The sequence below is a fragment of the Mus caroli genome, unplaced genomic scaffold (genome assembly GCF_978045245.1).
Source record: "Mus caroli unplaced genomic scaffold, Mus_caroli_1 scaffold_9, whole genome shotgun sequence".
Lineage (NCBI taxonomy): Eukaryota > Metazoa > Chordata > Mammalia > Rodentia > Muridae > Mus > Mus caroli.
The window spans coordinates 30,860,728-30,884,651 of NW_028227264.1; the positions used below are offsets into that span (position 1 = coordinate 30,860,728).

The window sequence follows — 23,924 nt, forward strand, 5'->3', positions numbered from 1 at the left end:
TGCTGTTTTCTGAGGACACAAATTAGTCCTCTTGATAGAAATTCCTTACCTTCAGTTGTTAACTGCCACACTCTCAGGTCGAGTCAGCTTGACAGGCTGAGGCTTGGAAGCTACTCACGAGGCAAATGAGTTTCACAGAAACTTGCTCCTGGAATCTGGCGTTCTCTCTAACCCATACATTAATTTTCCATTCCTGTGTTAGTCTAGTGTATGGACCCATGTGCTCTCTTTTAGTATTATCTTAATATAAGTGCCTTTAAGGTTGAATTCTGACATAGCTAAAGCCTTCGCCAGTGTTCCAACAGTCCTAGAACCTCCTTGAGCAAGACCATGGGTTTGAAATTCAGTAAGAATGTTGCTATTCACTGACATTCAGAATAGCCCCTTACACAGAAATTTACCATCGCTAAGGAAGAAGGAAGTTTCAGACCAAAAGAGAAACCAGAATAGATACTTAGAACTATAGCAGAGTTACACCCATACACACATATTTACAATGGCCTAAGGGGAAGGTGGACTATACAATAGACTAAAATAGGAACTATGGCAAGGGCATGAAGCCCTTGACCCTGGCTTCTAAGATTAAGTGAATCTTAGGTGGAGACCTTGTTGATCCCAGTTGTTAACAATAAATTCTATCCCAGGTGGTTCTCATTAGACCTTCTGAGTTTGCATTCCTCTGTTTTATGTAAGATTCCAGTAACCTCTTTGTACCTTGTGGGTATGTCACCCAACTTCCTTATTGTCTTCTGTATAAAAAGTTTGATGCTCGATTTAACAAAATACATTCAGATTCTACACAACCTCTCCTGTGTGCATCTGTCTGTCAATTCATCCGACACTTTGCCCACTCGCGACTAGAGACCCGTTCCACACAGACAAAGGGGCCCAGAGGGTCTGTGGCAGTTAACAAAGGGACAGGTTTCACTTTAGCAATAACAAATGTAAACAAATCCTGTTTGTTAAGAAATTTCTTATAGTTTTCATCTTCCTCGGTGCATATATGCAAGACTGCCATAATTGTAGCATTTCTTGCACAAAAGCAAGGTTATAATTTACTAATATTCTTATTGATAATGGGAATGTGTTAGCATACATTGGATCAGGGTGTCTATTACCGTTTAGAAAATTTCCCAAATGTCCCACAAAATATATTGATATCAAACCTAGCTTAGTGATTATTAGAACACAATAATCTCTGAAAAGAATGTATATTTGGCATAAGGAGGCAATCACTCATAAAATGTAGATTGAATTTGAACTCTATTAGGGGGAAATAAGATCAGTAATCTGAAAAGAAAGATGACAATGATGTGATGGTATAAGCGTCAATTTATTACAAAATTCTTGCAGACATCCCTCAAATATTTCTTTTAAATAGAGTTTCTAATGAGATGTGCCATTTATCTATTGCTTTGGAAATTAATTCCCTATTTTTTTTTCTTTTCTTGGCACTTATCCTAGTTAAGCAGGTGCACTGCTGATTGGGATGTTGAGTTTAACAGAGTGAAATTATTTTGGGAAAATCTCCAACTTATTCTCTCTCTCTCTCTCTCTCTCTCTCTCTCTCTCTCTTTCTCTCTCTCTCTCTCTCTCCATCTATCTACTACTTACTTATCTATTTATTTTCTACATACCTGCCTACCTATTTGCAGCTGTGCATAGGAAAGCATTTGTCTATGGATGTATATATTCATTATATATGTGATTATGTCATTATATTTTAGGAAAGTTCAGGGATTACAGTGAATATAATAACATTTTAGTCTTTATAAATTCTCATGTGAACTGGGATTTATAGAATAGCAAGCAGACATTTTATGTGCTTCTTTTTGTAATTAAAATCTTATCTCAAAGTCCACATTTTTCATAAATGTCCCAGGCTATCTGATTCTTTAGGCCAATAGGACTAAAAGGATTTGTGTTTTTACCCAGTTCCCTATGCTTAGAAGTATACCTAAGAAGAAGAGGGTTCTAGGAGTCCAGTCATTATTAGACAAAAATTTAATGATCCTTCATAAAATGAGGAAATAGATAAAGAAAAATGTGTTCATTTTTAATTGGAGTGATCTCTTAAACATAAGCTTGTAAAATTCTTAATTTTGGTCTTAGTTTTTTATTGGACTTATGATAAAACTACATTATTATTTTTTAAAGGAAAAGTTGAAAATTGTATGCTTCCTAGGTGGTTGGTTGCAGAGTCAAAGTATCTAGTGGTGTGAAACATTTGTTGCTTTGTTTTGTTTTCTTTTTGTTTTATTTTGTTTTGTTGTATTTTGTTTCTTTGAGACAGAGTCTCACTTTGTAGCACTGTCTGTCCTGAAACTCATCATATAAACCAGGATGGACTCAAACTCACAGAGATCCTCTGCCTTCCAATTCTGAGATTAAAGGCATGTGATACCATGCCCACCTCAAACATTAAGATTTTTTGAGGATAAATATTATCCTCACCATACCATACAATACCATACCATACCATACCATACCATACCATACCATACCATACCATATACTGAGACTTTTTTTTTGAAATCTAGCTGTCAAAAATCATCTGGTGTTTAAATTCATGTCTTTAGTGAACTCTTTCTATATCTTTAACAAATGTGTCCATCATAATTTCTAAAATTTGTTTGTGTATGTGTATGTGTATATGTGTGTGTGTGTGTGTGTGTGTGTGTGATAACATACAAGCCACAGTATGCAATATGGAGGTCAAAAGACAACCTGTGGCAGGTTTTGTCTCTCTATGAAATAGGTTCTAGAACTGGAGCTTAGTAGATGTCTTAGAGGTAAGGTGATCTTACCTACTGAGTCATTTTATTACCTACCATTTACTAATATGAAGTAAGTTGATGCAGGTTGTGTGTTTCAATTCTTTGTGATGTGAAATCACAGTCATCACCATTGATCTGCTAGGATCCTTGAAGAGCTTTCAGTCTGACAAAGCAAATCAAAACAGCCAGGCTGTGGTGGCACACTCCATTAATCCCAGTACTTGAGGCAGAGGCAGGCAGATTTCTGAGTTCAAGGCCAGCCTGGTCTACAAAGTGAGTTTCAGGACAGCCAGGGTTACATAGAGAAACCCTATCTCGAAACTGCCCCCCCCCCCCAAGCAAAACAAATCAAAACAACATAGTGGATACATTATGCTTCTATACTATTATGTAATATATACTACTGTACTCTCAGCAGCAGTGTGTTAGGAATTCTTCCATTTTCCCATTCACATCTCTTGCTGTCTGTGATTTCTCAGATAGCTATGCAAATCCATTGCAATAAAATATCAGTGTAGCTTTGATTTAAATTCAATTGAATTTCTTTGATGTCTAAGAATGTTGAAACAATTTTCATATATGTTTTGGCCATTTATATATTATAGTCTGGTATCCACTTCATCTGCTCCTTCATTGATGGGAGTTTTGGTGGTTATTTTTTTTTAATTCTTTATGTATTCCTGCTATTACTCTCCTTTCAGTTGTAGAGCTGAGAGAAGTTTTCTTCCATTTTATTTGGTGTCTGTTCCTTCACTGTTTCCTTCGTTTTGTACAGATTTTTAATATTTCACCCAATCTCATTTATTAATTCTTGTTATTATCTTGAGCTCTTACATGTCTTTATGTCTAACCTTACATGTTAACATGCTTTTTCTAGTGGTTTTAAAGTTTTAGGTTATATGTTAGTGTCTTTGACTTATGTTTTACTTTTGTTAAATTTTATATTTGTTTTTGAAATATAGCATGAAAAGTAATGGGTTTTATTACTGCATATTTCCCTTTACATATATATTTATATACATTATGTGTTCATACATATGTACATAATGTGTACATACATATTTACACATCATTCATATATACACTTACATAATATATACATACAACACATGTATTTGTACACATATATGTATGTGTGTATGTGTATTTTTTTACAAAAATAATTTTGCCAATGCATGAGTATGGGAGATCTATCATCTTATCTGCTGGTATCTTTTTCTGTTTCTTTCTTTAGTGTTTCTAAATTTTGCTTGGTAAAGCTTTTACCTTTTTGTCTTAGATTTATTCTTAGATAACACATTAGGTAACTGTGAATAGGGTGGTTTTTATTTTAATGTCCTTATTAGCATGTTTGTTATTGGTGTATATTGAAGTTGTTGATTTTTTTTTCTGACTTTGTATCTTACTACAATGTTGAAGATGTTTATTAACTCTAGGAGGCTGGTTTTTTCCCCCCTTTGGTCTTGGTGTTTATCTCATTAATAGAAATCATAACTAAAACATATGTTGAGTGAAAGAGATTTAAGTCATAACTATTAACATTTATAATTTACCATCTCAATAAATCAATTTTATGGTAACTATCATCCCCCAAAATATGACTGAGCAGTAAGAACATTGTTCTGAACTAGAAGTCTTCAGTTACACTTGGCATATAACCTGGTGCTCAGCAAATGTGCAAACATTTGTGAAGTGAATAATTAATGTAGGCGGTATTCTTAGCATTCTTCCCCTCCCCCTCTTCCTCCTCCTCTTCCTCTTTCTTCTTCTTCTTCTTCTTCTTCTTATTATTATTATTATTTCATATTTTTATATTTCAGTCGATGCCCAATGCCCAGTCTGCTAGACCACAGTTCTCATCCCATGACTCCAACCCCCTGTCTCCAAGAGGATGTCCCCTTCTCTCCCAACTCCCCAACCCCCTGTGCAAGCGCCAGGCCTCCCCACTTCCTGGGGCCTCATGCGTCTCAATGGTTAGACTTGTCTTCATGCACTGAGGACATTCCAGCCAGTCCTCTGGTTTCAGGGGCCTCGGAACAACCTGGTTGGTGACTCTGTGTCTAAGAGATATTGGAGATCCAGGTTACTTGAGATTACTGGTCTTCCTAAGGGGTTGCACTCCTCCTTAGCTTCTTCCAGCCTTCCCCTAACTCAGTGACAGGGGTCCCTGACTTCAGTCCATAGGTGTAAGTATCTGCTTCTGTCTCAGTCAGTTGACTGTTGGGCCTCTCAGAGGACAGCTATACTAGGCTCCTCTTTGTAAAGATACCATAACATCAGTAATAGTGTCAGACCTTGGAGCCTCCCTTTGAGATGGAACCCAAGTTGGGTTTGTCACTGGATCGCCTTTCCCTCACTCTCCTCTCCATTTTTATCCCTGCAGATCCTTTAGACAGAAGTAGTTCTTTTTGTTTTTGTTGTTGTTGTTGTTTTGGTTTGGTTTTGGTTTTTGGTTTGGTTTTTTGTGACAGGGTTTTTGTGACTGGCTGTCCTGGAATTCACTCTGTAGACCAGACTAGCCTCAAACTCAGAAATCTGCCTGCCTCTGTCTCTGCCTCTGCCTCTGCCTCTGCCTCTGCCTCTGCCTCTGCCTCTGCCTCTGCCTCTGCCTCTGCCTCTGCCTCTGCCTCTGCCTCTGCCTCTGCCTCTGCCTCTGCCTCTGCCTCTGCCTCTGCCTCTGCCTCTGCCTCTGCCTCTGCCTCTGACTCTGACTCTGACTCTGACTCTGACTCTGCCTTCCAAGTGCTGGAGTTAAAGATGTGTGCTACCACTGTTTCGTCAACAGAAGCAGTTCTGGGACAGAGATTTTGATGGTGGGATGTCAGCCCCATCCCTACACTTGATGCCATGTCTTTCTACTGGAGTTGGACTCTACAAGTTCCTTCTCCCCACTGTTTGTCATTTCATCTAAGAATGAGGATATCCTGAGTTCACAGAATTCACTTATGAATTTGAGTCCCTTTAAGTCCTGAGAGTTCTTATCTATCAGATCTCTGGTACCTTTTAGAGGATACCCCCACCTCCCACCCCTCAAGGTTGCATATTTCCATTCATTCTGCTTGCTAGCCCTTAGGGCTTCTCTCTTGTCTCCTCTCCATCTCCAATACCTAATCATATTCCCCTCTTCCCCCCAAAACAGGTCACACCCTCTCTCTCCCTTCCATGATTGTTTTCTTCTCCATCCAAGTAGGATTGAAGGATCATCACTTGGGCCCTTCTGCTTGTTAACTTTCCTGAATTCTGTGGATTGTATCCTAGGTATTCTGTACTTTTTTTTTTTATTAATATCCACTTTTTAGTGAGTACATACAGTGCATGTCCTTTTGGGTCTGAGTTACCTTACTCAGGATGATATTTTCTAGTTCCATCCATTTGCCTGCAAAACTCAGGATATCCTCATTCTTTATAGCTGGATAGCATCCCTTTGTGTAATTGAACCACATTTTCTGTATCTATTCTTTCTTTGTGAGACATCTCGGTTGTTTCCAGCTTTTAGGTATGACAGACAAGACTGCTATGAACATAGTGAAACACGTGTCTCTGAGGTATTATGGAGCATCTTTTGCGTATATACCCAAGAGTGGTAGAGCTGGGTCTTCAGGTAGATCTATTTCCAATTTTCGGAGGAACCTCCACATTGATTTCCAGAGTGGTTGTACCACTAAGAGGGTTTTTAAAAAGGAGTTCTGATGGCTTTTAAGTGTAGGTCATATCTGCTATATTAAAGATAATTTGGCTTCCTTGTTTGCTATTTATACCTCTTCCATTTTTTTGTCTTTGACAAAAAAATTATATTCTAAGTCTAGACTTTAAATCCTATATTTAATACATGTAGAGACAGTGAGGCATGCTTGTCCTATTCTTGATTTTGAAAGACATATTTTAGATCTCTATTTCACATAATACTGGTGATAGGTATTGCCTAAAGCTTTTATTACATTGAGATATATTTGGTAGTATCATTCTAACTCTATTTTATAGACTAATTGGAAGAATATTAATATTATTCCATCTTTAAAGGTCTGATAGAATTTATCATTGAATCCATTCTATCCTGGAATAGTTTTAGTTGTAAGAGTTTACTTCTCAAATCTCATTGATACTTATAGATCTCTTTAAGCTATTTATAGCATCTTCATTGATTTTGATAGGCAGAGTGCCTAAAAATATATTAATTTCTTTTATATTTTTTCATTCTTTGGGAATAGAGACTTTGGCACATGCCTTTAATCTCATCACTCAGGAGGCAGAGACAGGTGGATTTCTGAGTTCCAGGACAGCCAGGGCTATACAGAGAATCCCTGTCTCAAAAATCAAAAAAAAAAAAAAAAAAAAAAAAAAAGCCGGGCAGTGGAGGCACACTCCTTTAATCCCATCACTTGGGAGGCACATGCAGATGGATTTCTGAGTTCGAGGCCAGCCTGTTCTACAGAGTGAATTCCAGGACAGACAGGGCTACACAGAGAAACCCTTTCTCAAAACGAACAAACAAAAACAAAACAAACCAAACAAACAAACAAACAGAATAGAGGCTTTTACATTATCTCTTAACATACCTCTGTTTTATTACTGTGTGTTATAATATTTTCTCTTCTAATCTTTAATTTTATTAATTTTTTGTTCTTATCTCTTTCTTATGGTTAGCCTGCATAGGTATATAATTATATTAGCATTGATAGTATTCATATTATAAAAATATATTTAAAACCATTTGCAAGATTAGACCTAAAACTTTCAATGATAAGGGTTTTCCTATTCACTTTAATGTTTTTGTTCCAATCCCCTTCTCCCTGACACATATTGTTGAATACAATTCATATAGTTAAAACTTAAGTTGTTTTCTAATTTGTTCAATCATATTGAACAAGTGTTATGGTTAGTATTCATTCACAAAGTCTAGAATTCCATTGAAGATTTGCTCCTGGCCATGCCAGTGGGTGATTATCTTGAGGTTGAATATCCAACCACTGTGTCACCATCTCCTATTCAAAAACATAGACTTTAATATCTGTGGAAAAGGAGCAGAACACAACCTTTACTCACCATTCTTTGTTTCTGACTGTGAATGCAATGTGACCAGTAGCTTCAAGCTCCTGGATCTTTGATTTGTTATTATTATAGACTGTAAATTTGACCTTACAACTGAAATGAATTCATCCTTTCTTGAATTGTTTATGGAAGTAGGAAAGGGAACTAACTACAGATAAACCAAACTTAGAACAATAATAATAATGAGAGAACACATAGATTTACAGACCAAAGTAAAGATGACAGGCAACTTTGTGATGGATTCAAATCTCTATCTCATTAATTGTTGGGCAGATGATGTCTTGGGCAACTTAATTCTATGTCTTTCAGTTCTGTTATCCATAGGTTACAGTGGTAACCATTTCAAGAGCTGTGTGCATTGATTAAGCTAATACCTAGATGACATTTAGAGTTCTTAGTTGTAGATAGTTATGATTAGAAAAATTATAGGTGGAATTATTTAAGTAGAATCCTGTTGACCTTGGATAAATTTTATGCATCAAAATATTTACAGAAATGTTTTTAAAACTATGAGCTAATTACATGAGTTTGGAATTTTAACTAACATGTGAGCATACATAAATTCTAGGAATCACATAAAAGACAACCAACAAGTACAATGTTGAAAAAGTATTCTAGTCATTCACAAGTGTTTTCTTCAATTATGTGATATAATGAACGCATAACTTATGTAAAATATGGTATGATTTCATATGACAAAATGAAATTATTTTCTTATATAATATTAGGTAACAGACTAACTAAAGAGAACAAGAGATAAGTCAATAAGTCAATAAGTCAATAATTCCAAAGCTAAAGTACAGTTTGATTAAGTGAATGCATATGAAACAGTACAGACATAGTCATTGTCAAGATATGCTAATCTAGATGGTTTAAAATGGCTCAGTAGTTAAAGGCACTTGAGAATTTGTTGCTCTTGTACAAGACCAGAAGAGTTCACCCACATTGAGTGGCTCCCAATTCCCTGTAACTCTAGCTTGTAGAGAATCAGACATTGTCTTAGCAACTCCACAAAAACTGCTTTCTCTCTTCTGTCTATGTATCTCTGTCTCTCTGTCTGAATCTCTCTCTCTCTCTCTCTCTCTCTCTCTCTCTCTCTCTGTCACACACACACACTTACCATAATTAAGCAAATCTTAAAATGTGCTTATCTTACCCTCTATTATTTAACTGCACCTTTCAATGGGAACATTTTTTTAATTACTTTATTTTATACTGTTCCATAAGACTATAATGCAAGTATAAAATATACTGTGAAAATACATATTCATATCTTACCGCCCTAACTTTTTAGTTTCTTTCTTCCATTCCTTTGTCTTTTTTGTTAGGATTCTACTTTCATGTCATGAGTACACCTGTGGTTTTATATTTCTATAAGATCTAAGCCCCACAAATGAGAGCAACTGTGATCTTTGCCTTTCATAGAAAAAACTTAAATTTCATTTAATTGGAACAATGTTTTAGATCTCTTTATGCCTGAGGAAATTAACTTTGTGTCATGCTAGCTTGGGAACAATCAACACAAAACTATAAAACTACAAATATTTGTTTTTTTTCTTTTTTTGTTTACATACGCTACAAAAGCACCTTATTCTATGTATAGCAAAGGTACAGAAGGTATCAAGTTGATGATCATAGCAGACATTACTATAATCAGAAGGAAATAGTATCAGCACAGAAAAACAGAAGAGATTTTAATAAAAATTCATATGACCCAGGAACCTTCACAGCTGAAGACCCAAAGGCCCATTGAAACAAAATCTCATGCTTTGCTATCTTGACAAAAGGCCATCCTTTTCAAAAGGTGTTAGAAGGAATGGTACCAACCTAGCAACAAAAAACTGGGAAAGGCAACAGGAAGGGCACTTCCATTTATTTCTTCTTTTTTTCTTTTAATTTTTATTAGATATTTTCTTCATTTACATTCCAAATGCTATCCCAAAAGTCCCTTATACCCTCCCCCAGTCCTGTTCCCCTACCCACTGACTCCCACTTCTTGGCCCTGGCATTCCCCTGTACAGGGGCATATAAAGTTTGCAAGTCCAATGGGCCTCTTTCCAGTGATGGGCGACTAGGCCATCTTTTGATACATATGCAGCTAGAGTCAAGAGCTCTGGGGTACTGGTTAGTTCATAATGTTGTTCCACCTATAGGGTTGCAGTTCCCTTTAGCTCCTTGGGTATTTTCTCTAGCTCCTCCATTGGGGGCCCTGTGATCCATCCAATAGCTGACTGTGAGCATCCACTTCTGTGTTTGCCAGGCCCCAGCATAGTCTCACTAGAGACAGCTATATCAGGGTCCTATCAGCACAATCTTGCTAGTGTATGCAATGGTGTCAGTGTTTGGAGGCTGATTATGGGATGGATCCCTCGATATGGCAGTCTCTAGATGGTCCATCCTTTTGTCTCAGCTCCAAACTTTGTCTCTGTAACTCCTTCCATGGGTGTTTTGTTCCCAATTCTACGAAGGGGCAAAGTGTCCAAACTTTGGTCTTCGTTCTTCATGAGTTTCATGTGTTTTGCAAATTGTAAGTTATATCTTGGGTATTCTAAGTTTCTGGGCTAATATCCACTTATCAGTGAGTACATAGCATTTGAGTTCTTTTGTGATTGGGTTACCTCAGTCAGGATAATGCCCTCCAGGTCCAACCATTTGCCTAGGAATTTCATAAATTCATTCTTTTTAATAGCTGAGTAGTACTCCATTGTGTAAATGTACCACTAGTAAGAAAGAAACATGCTCCACTGTCTTTATAGCAGCCTTATTTATAATATTTATAATAGCCAGAATCTGGAAAGAACCCAGATGCCCCTTAACAGAGGAATGGATACAAAAAAAATATTGTCTTTATAAGTACAGAAAAACAATGATTTTCAATGTTTTTCAGTCATGATCCTGACCCTGCCTTTAGTGCAACACACTTCAGTGACAAGCATAGTGAAAAAATATGTAAAACATCTGTTATTCTTTCTATTATAAGTAATAAATTTGACATTTTTGATAAATTTACAACCAAATACAATGAGAACAAAGATGAAATTGGTCTGATCGAGGGCCAACATAGTTAACACAAGAGAAAGAGCTGTGAACATTAAAAACAAAGATGATGAATCCTGTGTTCAAAGCTTTATTTAGAAATAGTTGAGCATGTTGCTTGTTAGTGTTTCTTGTTCTATACTTCTATTTCTCTAAAAGCTTTGAGGATATGACAACATGGTGCAGGAATGCCTTTCCTAAGTGTATTAGCTTTAAAATATTGGCATTTTGGTCATTGTTCTGGTTCCTTGGAAATATAGTTTGCATAAGGTTATACCATTTTTAAATAAAGCCTTTTGTTGTATTGATCCTTTATTTTTTTAATTCTTTCTATATTCTGGATATTAATCTTTTATCAGATGTTTAACTAACAAGGATTCATTTTCAATCTATTGATTATTTCTTTTGATATACAAAAATCATTAGAGTTTTATGCGGTCTCATTTGTCAATCAATGACATTGATTCCTAAGTAAATGAACATTTTCCAAAAGCTCCTTTCCTGCACATATATTTTGTTGGGTGCTACCTATGTACTTTGCTCAATGTTTCAGCATTTCAGATTTTTACATTGAGGTCTTTGATCCATTTGCATTATTGATCATGGTAATAGATATTGTTATAGTTTCATTCTTGAGCATGTAGTGTTCCCAGTACCATTTTTCAAAGATGCTGGCTTTTTTCTAGTGTATTTTTCTGGTATTTTTGTTTTCAAACTTCAGGTGGTTTTAGTTAAATGTATTCATCTTTAGATTTTCTATTTTGGTCTATTGATTGCCATGTGTATCTTTGTGATATCACCTTAATGATTTTATTACTATCATTTTGTAATATATATATATATTACAAAATGATAGTAATATATGTATATATGTGTATATATATATATATATATATATATATATATAAATCTGGTATAGTAATAACCCTCCCACCCCCAGACTTGTAGCTCAGGATTTTCTTGCCTGTTTGAAGTATCCTGAGGTTCTATTCCAGTATTAGGATGCCATTTTCTACTCAGTGAAAAATATTGTGGGTATTTTGGTTGGAATTGCATTGAAATTCTAAAGTGCTCTTGATAGGATAACTTTTTTCACAATATTACTTTTACCAATATCTGACTATGGGAAAGCTTTCCCTTTAGTGTCTTCCACACTTTCTGTCTTCAGAGACTTAAAAGTTTTAACTATAGAAGTCTTTTATCTGTTTGGTTAAGTCTACTGTTAAATTTTCTTTAAGATAATTAGTAATCAGAGTGTACCAATGGTCTCTTTCTCTTAAATGTTCCATATTTGCCATGATTGCTGCATGTTTCTTTAGTGTGCATGCTCTGTTTTTAATTATTATAATATTCTTTGCTTAAATACTTCAGTTAGCCTACTCTATCTTTAATCACTGGTGTTCTCCCTTCTCCTTGATTCTTCTACTGGTAAGCCTATTTTCTACGCCAACAGCTGAGTTTTTCATTCACTGTCATCTCAAGTTCTCTTCAGTAGTTCTATCTATTGACTGATGTCAATTTTGATATTCTGATTTGTCTTTGCCTTTTTCATTTAACCATATATTTGTCTTTTCTTGTACAGGACTCAGGCTATCACTTTTAAGTTCATTGAACTGAATTCCTTAAATTATTTTATGAAGTTTATGACTGTTAGGAAGTTATCTGCTTTATCTTTGGATACTTCAAGACAATTTTTAAGAACATTTCTTTAAGACTTTATGAGGAGGCCTGCTGTGTGATTAATTTCATCATTCATTTTGCCTGTGATTTTGTGACCTGGTCCTGTGTGTTTTATGTGGGATTAGAATTTATTTTAGTACAATCTTGTGAAGGATTTGTGTAATCACAGGTAGGCATTGGAGTTTGAAGATGAGACTTGATTATTAGACATTTCACCAAAGAAAGATAGTTGAGTTTCTAAAGCTAGGCTTTGGGATTTAGAGTGCAGGCTCTGTCTGGGTGTTTTAGGAGTAGGTGCAGAGTCAGCACGCAAGGTCTGCTCCAGACACAGCACTTCTTTCCTTTCAATCTGAGCATTCCATCCAACATTTTTAGATGATATAATGTAGCTACACATGAATGTAACAAAATAAAATAGAAGGAATGGAGACACAAGGGTAATCACTACATAATTTTTCTGATTTTTACATTTTACAAATTTAGGTATATTGTGCAGTCTTTGTGCTCTGCATCCCCTCTCAGTACTGTTTTATATGTATTTATATAATAATATGATAATTTCATAATATACACTAATCTATGTAATATATTTATATACTACTTTGTATACACACTAGAGCAGGATATATTTTACATATCTGAACAAAATATTAGCCTAGAAATATTTATAGTCTGAGAAACAAATTTCCTTAGGTTCTCTGGTAATGACTGCTGAAGTTTTTCCTCTGTTTCCATGTCTTTTAGCAAGCTCCATTGCCAAGATTGGCTCAGATCCTCTAAAACTAGTGAATGATGCTGTGGAGGAGACTACAGACTGGATCTATGGCTTCTTCTCTTTGCTATCTGACATCATCTCATCTGAAGGTGAAGAAGATGATGAGGATACAGATGAAGACATTGATAAAGGTACCAAAAGTGCAAAGTTTTATCTGTCATATATATATAGATTTATACAGTTGTATCTAACAGCTATGACTGGGTATTGGATACTCTTGACACTGACTTGCTGAGGGTTCGGACCTAATGAGCAATTGAACAAACTAAACTAAAATGAGGATAGTTATTAGTACAAAAATCACTCCAATACGTTCCCAAATAGAGTGAATTGCTCTCTGTTTGTCTTTAGTCCTATAGTTTATCTGCCATGTGGGAAAGCTATCAAACTAAGTGAAGCATTTAGAGTGGCATTATAGCAGAAATTCTTAATATAAATGATTATAAAACCACAATAGATTACCATCTTACATGGTTATTTGAACAGAGTAGCTATTTTTCAAATTCATCTCTAGGAGTATTAAAACAAAAACATTAAAACTAACAATCAAGTGTTTGTACATATAAGCCATATTAATCATAGAATAGTAATAACTAATCATAAAAAACCTAGTTAAAGCATATATTGATGGAATCAAATGGAGACATAAAATGGAAAGATACATTTTAAGTATTATATAAGTTAGCAGCTCACACTTAATGAATAAAAGTAAATGGAAGAATGAGCTGTATATAAATTGGCATTTAGAGGGTTTGCAAAGAAGAAAGCCTGGCAATCCAGTTTGTTATGTAATTTTTTTAAAAAAAAAAATAATGGTAACTGTGAGTCATCCAAGATTATCCACTCAGTCTTACCCAACAGCACAATTCTGACTATTAAAACCCCTTTTATGACTATGTTGGAAACTGATTTCTGATTTGGTCCTGTAAGGAGGCAAAACAAACAAAAAATTGAAATTGATATGATATATGAGCTCTAATGCAATAACTTGGAGCACTGCAACAAATTTATTGAATTTGTAAAGTGAAATAATCTTAAGTGAATATATATAAACAGGGCATGTACTGTGAAAGTTCCTTAGCAAAGTAAAGCAAGGATCATGATAACAAAAAGCAGTAGCTTGGGAAAAAATGAATACAACATGAGAAAATAGCAAATCCCCACGAGAGGTTATGCTAATTTACCTTTTTTTCCCTCTTCGTTTAGGAGAAATAGAAGAACCTCCCTTAAAAAGAAAAGGTTAGTTTGATTCATTTTTCAGCGTTTTCTTTCCTTTTCTATAATACTGATTTTGAGCATAATTTAGGTGTCTTTCATTTGTACTGTCAGTTAATATGTTTCAAAGAAAAAAAAAAGACGTGTGTTTTAACAATGAGTGTGGAAAGCTTATAATCAGAAAGGCCTACTGCACCTCTTCTAGTGAGCTGATCTAAATATCTTTCAGTTGCATTTTTATTGAAGGCCTTTGGCAGTCCTTTTGTGTACCTCTGTCTACAAACAGACCAAAGTGAGTTGGGATTTTTTTCCATGACAGAGAATTCTGTGGCTGTGAAAAGAGTCCAAAAGTTGATGATGCCCATTATATTTATTTTAATTTTATCAGATTTACTGAGTTAAGCATTAAGTCTCTTTGTATGTCTGATGTTATTTGCATCTCTGGTGATGACAATGATACATAATAGCCATTGGAATGTGAAATATATAATCTCAGGGGCAAAGTCATATCACTAAGTGTATGTATTGCTCATTTCCCAAAAACCAACATTGCCTAGCGTATGTTGATATGATGTAGAATGCTATCTTGTAGTGAAAGCTAAGGATTCTGGCGACTGATCTTAGTTTGGGAGTAGTATGTTTTGTAGGAAATTTGTACATCTTTGGATCAAGTACTTCAAAGGATCAAAGATTTTTACAACCAAGGATATCAAACATCTCTGGAAATATTGAGGAAACTCAAAACTACAAATCTAAGTACACTTGGTGTGAGCAAAAACTAGCGAGTGTTTGATTCTACTGTGATGGTTAAGTTGCTCATTTACATGCCTATCAGATACTCTTTGGTTATCTAATCAGGGGCAGTTACTTTCCAAAGACCAGGATTTCAACAATGGGATTGAATGTAACCAATACAACCAGCCCATATTTAGTTGTGGCTGAGCAGGCTGAGCAGGTGGCCATTACCCTACTAGTGGAGAAAAATTTAAAGTTTTGATTTCTACCATAACAAACAAGAATTGAGTGGGTGAGGTTCCAGTGTAGCAAAATCATCCTGAAGCAAATATGTTTATGAAGTATTATGAGGAGAAAGGAAGTTATTCTGGCGTCAAAAGGAAGCATGAGTTTTGAAAAAATCCAATCAGAATTTAGATATCAAGTTCAGGCTTCAAAATTGATTGAGATGTGTACTTCATGAGAGCATAAGTGTGGTCTTTTCAAGGCTCATATTTAATTACTATTGAATAGTCAAACTTCATGCTAATAACCTATTAATAATAAGAAAATTATAGGTCATATACATGCCCATTTTACTTGTAAGTGGAGAGAAAAATCAATTGGAAAAGTTATTCTTAGGAGAAAGGCAAACCTATAGGAGTACCAGTAGTCTCAATTAATCTGAACCCCCGAGATCTCTCAAACACTAGACCACCAAATAGGCAGCATACACCAGCTGATGTCAGGCCCCCAATACACATATATTAGAGGACTGTCAGGTCTGTGTTTATTCAGAGATGATGCACCTAACACTCAAGAGATTGAAGGCCCCAGGGAGTTTAGAGATCATGTAGGGTGGAAGATGGGGGCATCCACATGGAGACAGGGTGAGTGGGGAGGAGGTGTCGTATGTGGAGCTGTCAGAGGGTGGATGGGGGGCAGGGAATAAACTGAGGAGTGTAAAACATAAATTAAATATAAAATAAAATTATAAGGAAGAAATTGAACAGCAAAATATATTATAAGGTCATATTCTCCCTATGTATAATAATATTTACTTTTTAATTTTTTTAATTTATTAGGTATTTTCTTCATTTACATTTCCAATGCTATCCCAAAAGTCCCCCATACCCTCCTCCCTTTCCAATGATGGCCGACTAGGCCAGCTTCTGATACATACTCAGCTAGAGGCACGAGCTCCGGGGGTACTGATTAGTTCATAGTGTTGTTCCATCTATAGGGTTGCAGACCCCTTTAGCTCCTTGGGTACTTTCTCTAGCTCCTCCATTGGGGGCCCTGTGATCCATCCAATAGCTGACTGTGAGCATCCACTTCTGTGTTTGCCAGGCCCCAGCATAGCCTCACAAGAGACAGCTATATCTGGGTCCTTTCAGCAAAATCTTGCTAGTGTATGCAATGGTATCCATGTTTGGAGGCTGATTATGGGATGGATCCCAGGTATGGCAATCTCTAGATGGTCCATCCTTTCATTTCAGCTCCAAACTTTGTCTCTGTAACTCCTTCCATGGGTGTTTTGTTCCCAATTCTAAGAAGGGGCAAAGTGTCCACACTTTAGTCTTAGTTCTTCTTGAGTTTCATGTGTTTTGCAAATTGTAGCTCGTATCTTGGGTATTCTAAGTTTCTGGGCTAATATATTCACTTTTTAGTAAAATGTCTCTTCTTTCTAATTTGACTTCACCTTGTGATTGTTTTAAAACAAACTTTTGTGAAATTATCAGCTTGCATAAAAGAATCATAAAGTTGTTTAAGTATCTTTCCTCTCCTTGCTGCCCTAATTCCACAAATCAACCCAAAAACCTGCCCAGTAATTGTTTAAGATATATTTCCAAACATAGGTAAAGCCTTAGTCAAGACAATCTAAGGGAATTGTATACCATATTTACTAACATTTAAAAGAAATCCATATTCACGATGTGGAAGATAATTAACTTTAGATTTAGAAGTTGTTTGGTAACTTAGACTGATAATCTCCCTGACGTGAGCCATCATCATCATCTTCATTGCCATGCCTCTTTATGTGCCTCTTTATATCCCTGTCTCTGCCTCTCTGTCTCAAGTAATCTATTGTATTACATATGTCCTTTTCTCTATTTTAATTGGCTGTTAATAAAAACACATCCAGCCTGTATGTTCCTTGGCATTTTTAACTAAGAACCTTTCTCATTAGACTACTTCTTTCTCTTTCTTTCCTTCCTTCCTTCCTTCTCTCTCTCTCTTTCTCTTTCAGTCTCTGTCTCTCTGTCTCTCTCTGTGAGTCTCTCCTTCTCTCTCTCTCTCCCTCCCCCGTCCTTCTTTTTTATTATGCAGTTCTCTAAAAAATTTACCTATGGGAGCCAAATAGTACATACAGCTAAATTTTCTGGCCCTTAATTCTCTAGAAATGTTGTTCTGTTCATCAGTTTTCTCACTTGGGAGTGTGAACTGTGGATATGGCCACACTTTGCTTTTGTAGGAGCATGCAATTGCAGAGAGCTATAAAAGGAATCAGTGCCATGCATATACTTTCTTAAAGCTTGTCAATCTGAAAATATAATAATGTTTCTATTAGCAATATATCTATTTTACATGATAAAGAAATATTTTTTGTATATTTTCAGTGCTGAGAGTAGAGACATACACCACTACGCCCAGTTGCTTGTGTCAGAAAAAGAACAAAAAATTGAATATTGATTGGCTTGTCATATTTTGTAATATATGTGAAAATAAAATTACCATAGTAGATCCACATGACTATAATATTGTATATCAGTGTTCTATTTGTATATGAATTACAGGAATATTGCTCTCTCATTTTTCTAAAGTTTTAAATTAAAACATTTATAATTATGAACAAAATAAAATTACATATATGCCACTTTTCACAAAATGCAAAATTAATTTCAGCAATAGTTTTATTGGTAAAATGTCTTTACCAATTAGCTAACATTGTCCTATATTTCTAACGACTGATCATCAACTCTAAAATAAAAATAAATATAATTAAAGAAAGCATATTAAATATCCCAAAAGAACATACAATAGTATTAAAAATTGACAATACATTTACTTCCACTACTGAGCTTATTATAGTAGGTTCAATTGTGGGAAATCATTAATCATATCTGATAGACAAATGGAGAGACTTATAAAGTTGACTTGTTTTCCAAATATTCTCAAAATAAATGATTATAGAGCCAAAATCAGAAATACATTGAAAATCATGTACAATTACTTAACTTAGACATGATTAATTTCTTAGCCAGAGGTTTTAACATATAGCTATATTCCTGGCTCTCTGGTGTTGGGGAAATTTTCAGTTCTAACCTACTCTGTTTTTGAGACAGGGAGATAGTCCCAAAATCTAAGATAAATTATTAAATAAAGTTATTGTTATTTTTAATGTCATCTTGATATTGCTAGAAAAGAGATCAAAATGCTACAAAATAGAAATGATTTGTTATATGCTTAAATGTCTATAGATATTTATGGGTATAAATATGTAGACATGTATAAAATTACAGGCATATAAAATTAGATGTACATAAGGATTCTTTTTTATCTCTTTTTTAATTAGGTATTTACTTTATTTACATTTCAAATGTTATCCCCTTTCCTAGTTTCCCCTCCAAAAATCCCCCATCCCTCCCCCCTTCCCCTGTTCCCCAACCCTCCCACTCCCATTCCTGGTTCTGACATTCCCCTATACTGGGGCATAGAACCTACACAGGATGTAGGCCCTCTCCTCCAATTGATGATTGACTAGGCCATCCTCTGCTACATATATAGCTAGAGCCACAAGTTCCACCATATGTTTTCTTTGATTGGTGGTTTAGTTCCAAGGAGCTCTGGGGGTACTGGTTATTTCATATTGATGTTCCTCCTATGAGGCATCAAACCCCTTTAGCTCCTTGGGTCTGTCTTAGTTAGTGTTTTATTGCTGTGAACAGACACCATGACCAAGGCAAGTCTTATAAAAAACAACATTTAATTGGGGCTGGCTTACAGGTTCAGAGATTTAGTCCATTATCATCTAGGTGGGAGCATGGCAGTATCCAGGCAGGCATGGCACAGGAGGAGCTGAGAGTTCTATGTCTACATCCAAAGGCTGCTAGTGGAAGACAGACTTTCAGGCAACTAGAGTGAGGATCTTATGCCCACACCCACAATGACACACCCATTCCAACCAGGTCACACCTATTCCAACAAGGCCACACCTCCAAATGGTGCCACTCCGTGGTTCAAGAATATACAAACCATCACAGATCCTTTCTCTAGCTCCTGCATTGGGGACCTTGTGTTGTGTCCAATAAATGATTGTGAGCATCCACTTCTGTATTTGCCAGGCACTAGTAGAGCCACTCAGGAGACAGTTGTATCAGGCTCCTGTCAGCAAGTTCTTCTTGGCATCTCCCATACTGTCTTGGTTTTTTGGTTGTTTATGGGATGGATCCCCAAGTGGGGCAGTCTTTGGATGATCTTTCCTTCAGTCTCTGCTCCGAACTTTGTATCTGAAACTCCTTCCATGGGTATTTTGTTCCCCATTCTAAGAAGGATTCTGAGCTTCTAAGCTAACATCCACTTATCAGTGAGTGCATATCATGTGTGTTCTTTTGTGATTGGGTTACCTCACTGAGGATGATATCCTCCAGATCCATCCATTTTTCTAAGAATTTCATAAATTCATTGTTTTTAACAGCTGTGTAGTACTCCACTGTGTACATGTGCCACATTTTCTTTATCCAGTCCTCTGATGAGGGACATCTAGATACTTTTCAACTTCTGGCTAATATAAATAAGGCTTCTATGAACATAGTGGAGCATGTGTCCTTACTACATGTTGGAGCATCTTCTGGGTATATGCACAGGAGTGGTATTGCTGAATCTTCCAGTGGACCTATTTCCAATTTTCTGAGGAACTGCCAAACTGATTTCCAGAGTGCTTAGACAAGCTTGCAGTCCCACCAGCAATGGAGGGGTGTTCCTCTATCTCCACATCCTCACAAGCATCTGCCCTCACTTGAATTTTTGATCTTAGCCATTCTGACTGGTGTTAGGTGGAATCTCAGGGTTGTTTTGATTTGCATTTCCCTGATGATTAAGGATGTTGAACATTTTTTTAGGTGCTTCTCAGCCATTCAGTATCCCTCAGTTGAGAATTCTTTATCTCTGTACTCAATTTTTAAATAGCATTGTTTGGTTTTCTGGAGTCCAACTTCTTGAGTTCTTTATATTAGATTTAGCCCCCTTTCAGATTTGGGATTGGTAAAGATCTATTACCAATCTACTGTTTGCCTTTTGGTCTTATTGACAGTGTTCTTTGTCTTATGGAAGCTTTGTAATGGTATGAGGTCCCATTTGTCCATTCTTGGTCTTATAGTACAAGCCATTGGTGTTCTGTTCAGGAATCTTTCCCCTGTGCCCATATCTTTGAGACACTTCCCCCACTTTCTTCTCTATAAGTTTCAGTTTCTCTGGTTTTATGTGGAGTTCTTTGATACACTTAGACTTGAGCTTTGTACAAGGAGATAAAAATGAATCAACTCACATTCTTCTATATGCCAACTGCCAGTTGAGCCAGCACAATTTGTTAAAAATCCTGTCTTCTTTCCATTGGAGGATTTTAACTCCTTTGTCAAAGATCAAGTGACAATAGGTGTGTGGCTTCATTTCTGGGTTTTCAATTCTGTTCCATTGATCTACTTGTCTGTCACTGTACCAGCACCATGCAGTTTCATCACAATTGCTCTGTAGTACAGCTTGAGGTCAGGAATTGTGATTCCACCTGAGGGTCTTTATGGTTGAGAATATTTTTTGCTATTCTAGGATTTTTATTATTCAAAATGAATTTGCAAACTGCTTTTTCTAACTCTGTGAAGAATTGAGATGGAATTTTGATGAGGATTGCATTGACTTTCTAGATTGCTATCGGTAAAATAGCCATTTTTACTATATTAATCCTGCCAATTGATGAGCATGGGAGATCTTTCCATCTTCTGAGATCTTCTTCAATTTCTTTCTTCAGAGACTTGAAGTTCATATCATATAGATCTTTCACTTCCTTAGTTAGAGTCACACTAAGGCATCTTATATTATTTGTTACTATTGTGAATGGTTTTATTTCCCTAATTGCTCTCCCAGTCTGTTTATCTTTGTTAAAGGCCTTTTTTAGAAGAAGACCACTGATTTACTTTTATTAAATTTATATCCAGCTACATTGCTGAAGTTGTTTATCAGGTTTACGAGTTCTCTGAGGGAATTTTTGGGGTCACTTATATATACTATCATATCATCTGCAACTAGTGATATTTTGACTTCTTCCTTCCCAATTTGTATTCCTTTGATCTCCTTTTGTTGTCTGATTGCTTTGGCTAGGACTTCAAGTACTAAATTGAGTAGGTAGGGAGAGAGTGGGCAGCTTTGTCAAGTCCCTGATTTTAGAGGGCTTGCTCCCAGTTTCTCAGCATTTAGTTTGATGCTGGCTACTGGTTTGCTGTATATTGCTTTTATTATGTTTAGGTATGGACCTTGAATTCCTGATTTTTCCAAGACTTTTATCATGAAGTGTTGTTGGACATTGTCAAATGCTTTCTCAGCATCTAATGAGATAATCATGCCATTTTTTTCTTTAAGTTTGTTTGTATAGTGGATTACGGTCATGAATTTCCATATATAGAACCACCCTTGCATCCCTGAGATGAAGCCTACTTGAATATGTTGGATGATTGTTTGGATGTGTACTTGGTCGATTTGCAAGAATTTTATTGAGTATTTTTGCATCGATATTCATAAGGGAAATTGGTTTGAAGTTCTCTTTCTTTGTTGGGTCTTTGTTTGGTTAAGCTATCAGGGTAATCTTGGCTTCATAGAACAAATTGGGTAGAATTCCTTTTGTTTCTATTTTGTGGAATAGTTTGATGAGTATTGGAATTAGGTTTTCTTTGAAGGTCTGATAGACCTCTGCCCTAAACCCATCTGGTCTTGGGCTATTTATGTATGTATGTATGTATGTATGTATTTATTTATTTATTTATTTATTTAAGATACTGTTCCAGTGCCCTCTAGTTATTCTGGCTAAGAGTTTATTTATCTTGTTGATATTCACTGTTCCAGTGCCCTCTAGTTATTCTGGCTAAGAGTTTATTTATCTTGTTGATATTCTCAAAGAACCAGCTCCTGGTTTGGTTGATTCTTTGTATAGTTCTTTTTGGTTCCACTTGGTTGATTTCAGCTGTGAGTTTGATTATTTCCTGCCTTCCACTCCTCTCTGGTGAATTTACTTCCTTTTGTTCTAGAGCTTTTAGGTGTGCTGTCAAGCTGCTGGTGTATGCTCTCTTCAGTTTCTTTTTGGAGGCACTCAGAACTATGAGATTTCCTCTCAGGACTGCTTTCCTTGTGTCCCATAATTTTGGGTATATTGTGGCTTTATTTTTATTAAACTCTAAAGATTCTTCAATTTCTTTCTTGATTTGTCCCTTGATCAAGTTATCATTGAGAAGAGTGTTGTTCAGCTTCCAAGTGTCTGTGGGCTTTCTATTATTTATTTTGTTATTGAAGATCAGCCTTAGTCTATAGTGATCTGATAGGGTGCATGAGATTATTTCAATATTTTTGTATCTGTTGAGGCCTGTTTGGTGATTGATTATATGGTCAGTTTTAGAAAAGTTACTATGAGGAGCTGAGAAGAAGGTATATTCTTTTCTTTTTTTTTTTTTTTTTTTTTTGGATAAGATGTTCTATAGATATCTGTTTTTTTTTTAAATTGGGTATTTATTTCATTTACATTTCCAATGCTATCCCAACAGTCCCCCACACGCTCCCCAACCCACTCCCACTTCTTGGCCCTGGCGTTACCCTGTACTGAGACATATAAAGTTTGCACAACCAATGGGCCTCTCTTTCCACCGATGGCCAACTAGGCCATCTTCTGATTCATATGCAGCTAGAGACACTAGCTCCGGGGGTTATTGGTTAGTTCATATTGTTGTTCCACCTATAGGATTGCAGATCCCTTTAGCTCCTTGGGTACTTTCTCTAGCTCCTCGATTGGGGGCCCTGTGATCCATCCACTTCTATGTTTGCTAGGCCCTGACATAGTCTCACAAGAGACAGCTATATCTGGGTCTTTTCAGCAAAATCTTGCTAGTGTATGCAATGGTGTCAGGGTTTGGAAGCTGATTATGGGATGGATACCCAGATATGGCAGTCTCTAGATGGCCACTCCTTTCGTCACACCTCCAAACTTTGTCTCTGTAACTCCTTCCATAAGTGTTTTGTTCCCAATTCTAAGAAGGGGCAAAGTGTCCACACTTTGGTCTTCATTCTTTTTGAGTTTCATGCGTTTAGCAAATTGTATCTTATATCTTGGGTATTCTAAGTTTCTGGGCTAATATCCACTTATCAGTAAGTACATATTGTGTGAGTTCTTTTGTGATTGGGTTACCTCACTCAGGATGATGCCCTCCAGGTCCATCCATTTGGCTAGGAATTTCATAAATTCATTCTTTTTAATAGCTGAGTAGTACTCCATTGTGTAAATGTACCACATTTTCTGTATCCATTCCTCTGTTGAGGGACATCTGGCTTCTTTCCAGCTTCTGGCTATTATAAATAAGGCTGCTATGAACATAGTGGAGCATGTGTCCTTCTTACCGGTTGGAAGATCTTCTGGATATATG

General features: G+C 36.1%; 1 protein-coding gene across 4 annotated transcripts in view; it reads left to right on the top strand.

Annotated features, from left to right (window-relative positions):
• The window catches only part of LOC110303552 (triadin), a 172,788-nt gene that overhangs the window by 68,146 nt on the left and 80,718 nt on the right, over nt 1-23,924 (top strand). For all 4 annotated transcript variants that reach the window (XM_085842740.1, XM_085842741.1, XM_085842742.1 and 1 more), the window contains exons 3-4: nt 13,287-13,448; nt 14,524-14,556. In XM_085842740.1, the coding sequence (XP_085698866.1) occupies nt 13,287-13,448; nt 14,524-14,556 (195 nt within the window). The remainder of the gene's footprint in view (nt 1-13,286; nt 13,449-14,523; nt 14,557-23,924) is intronic.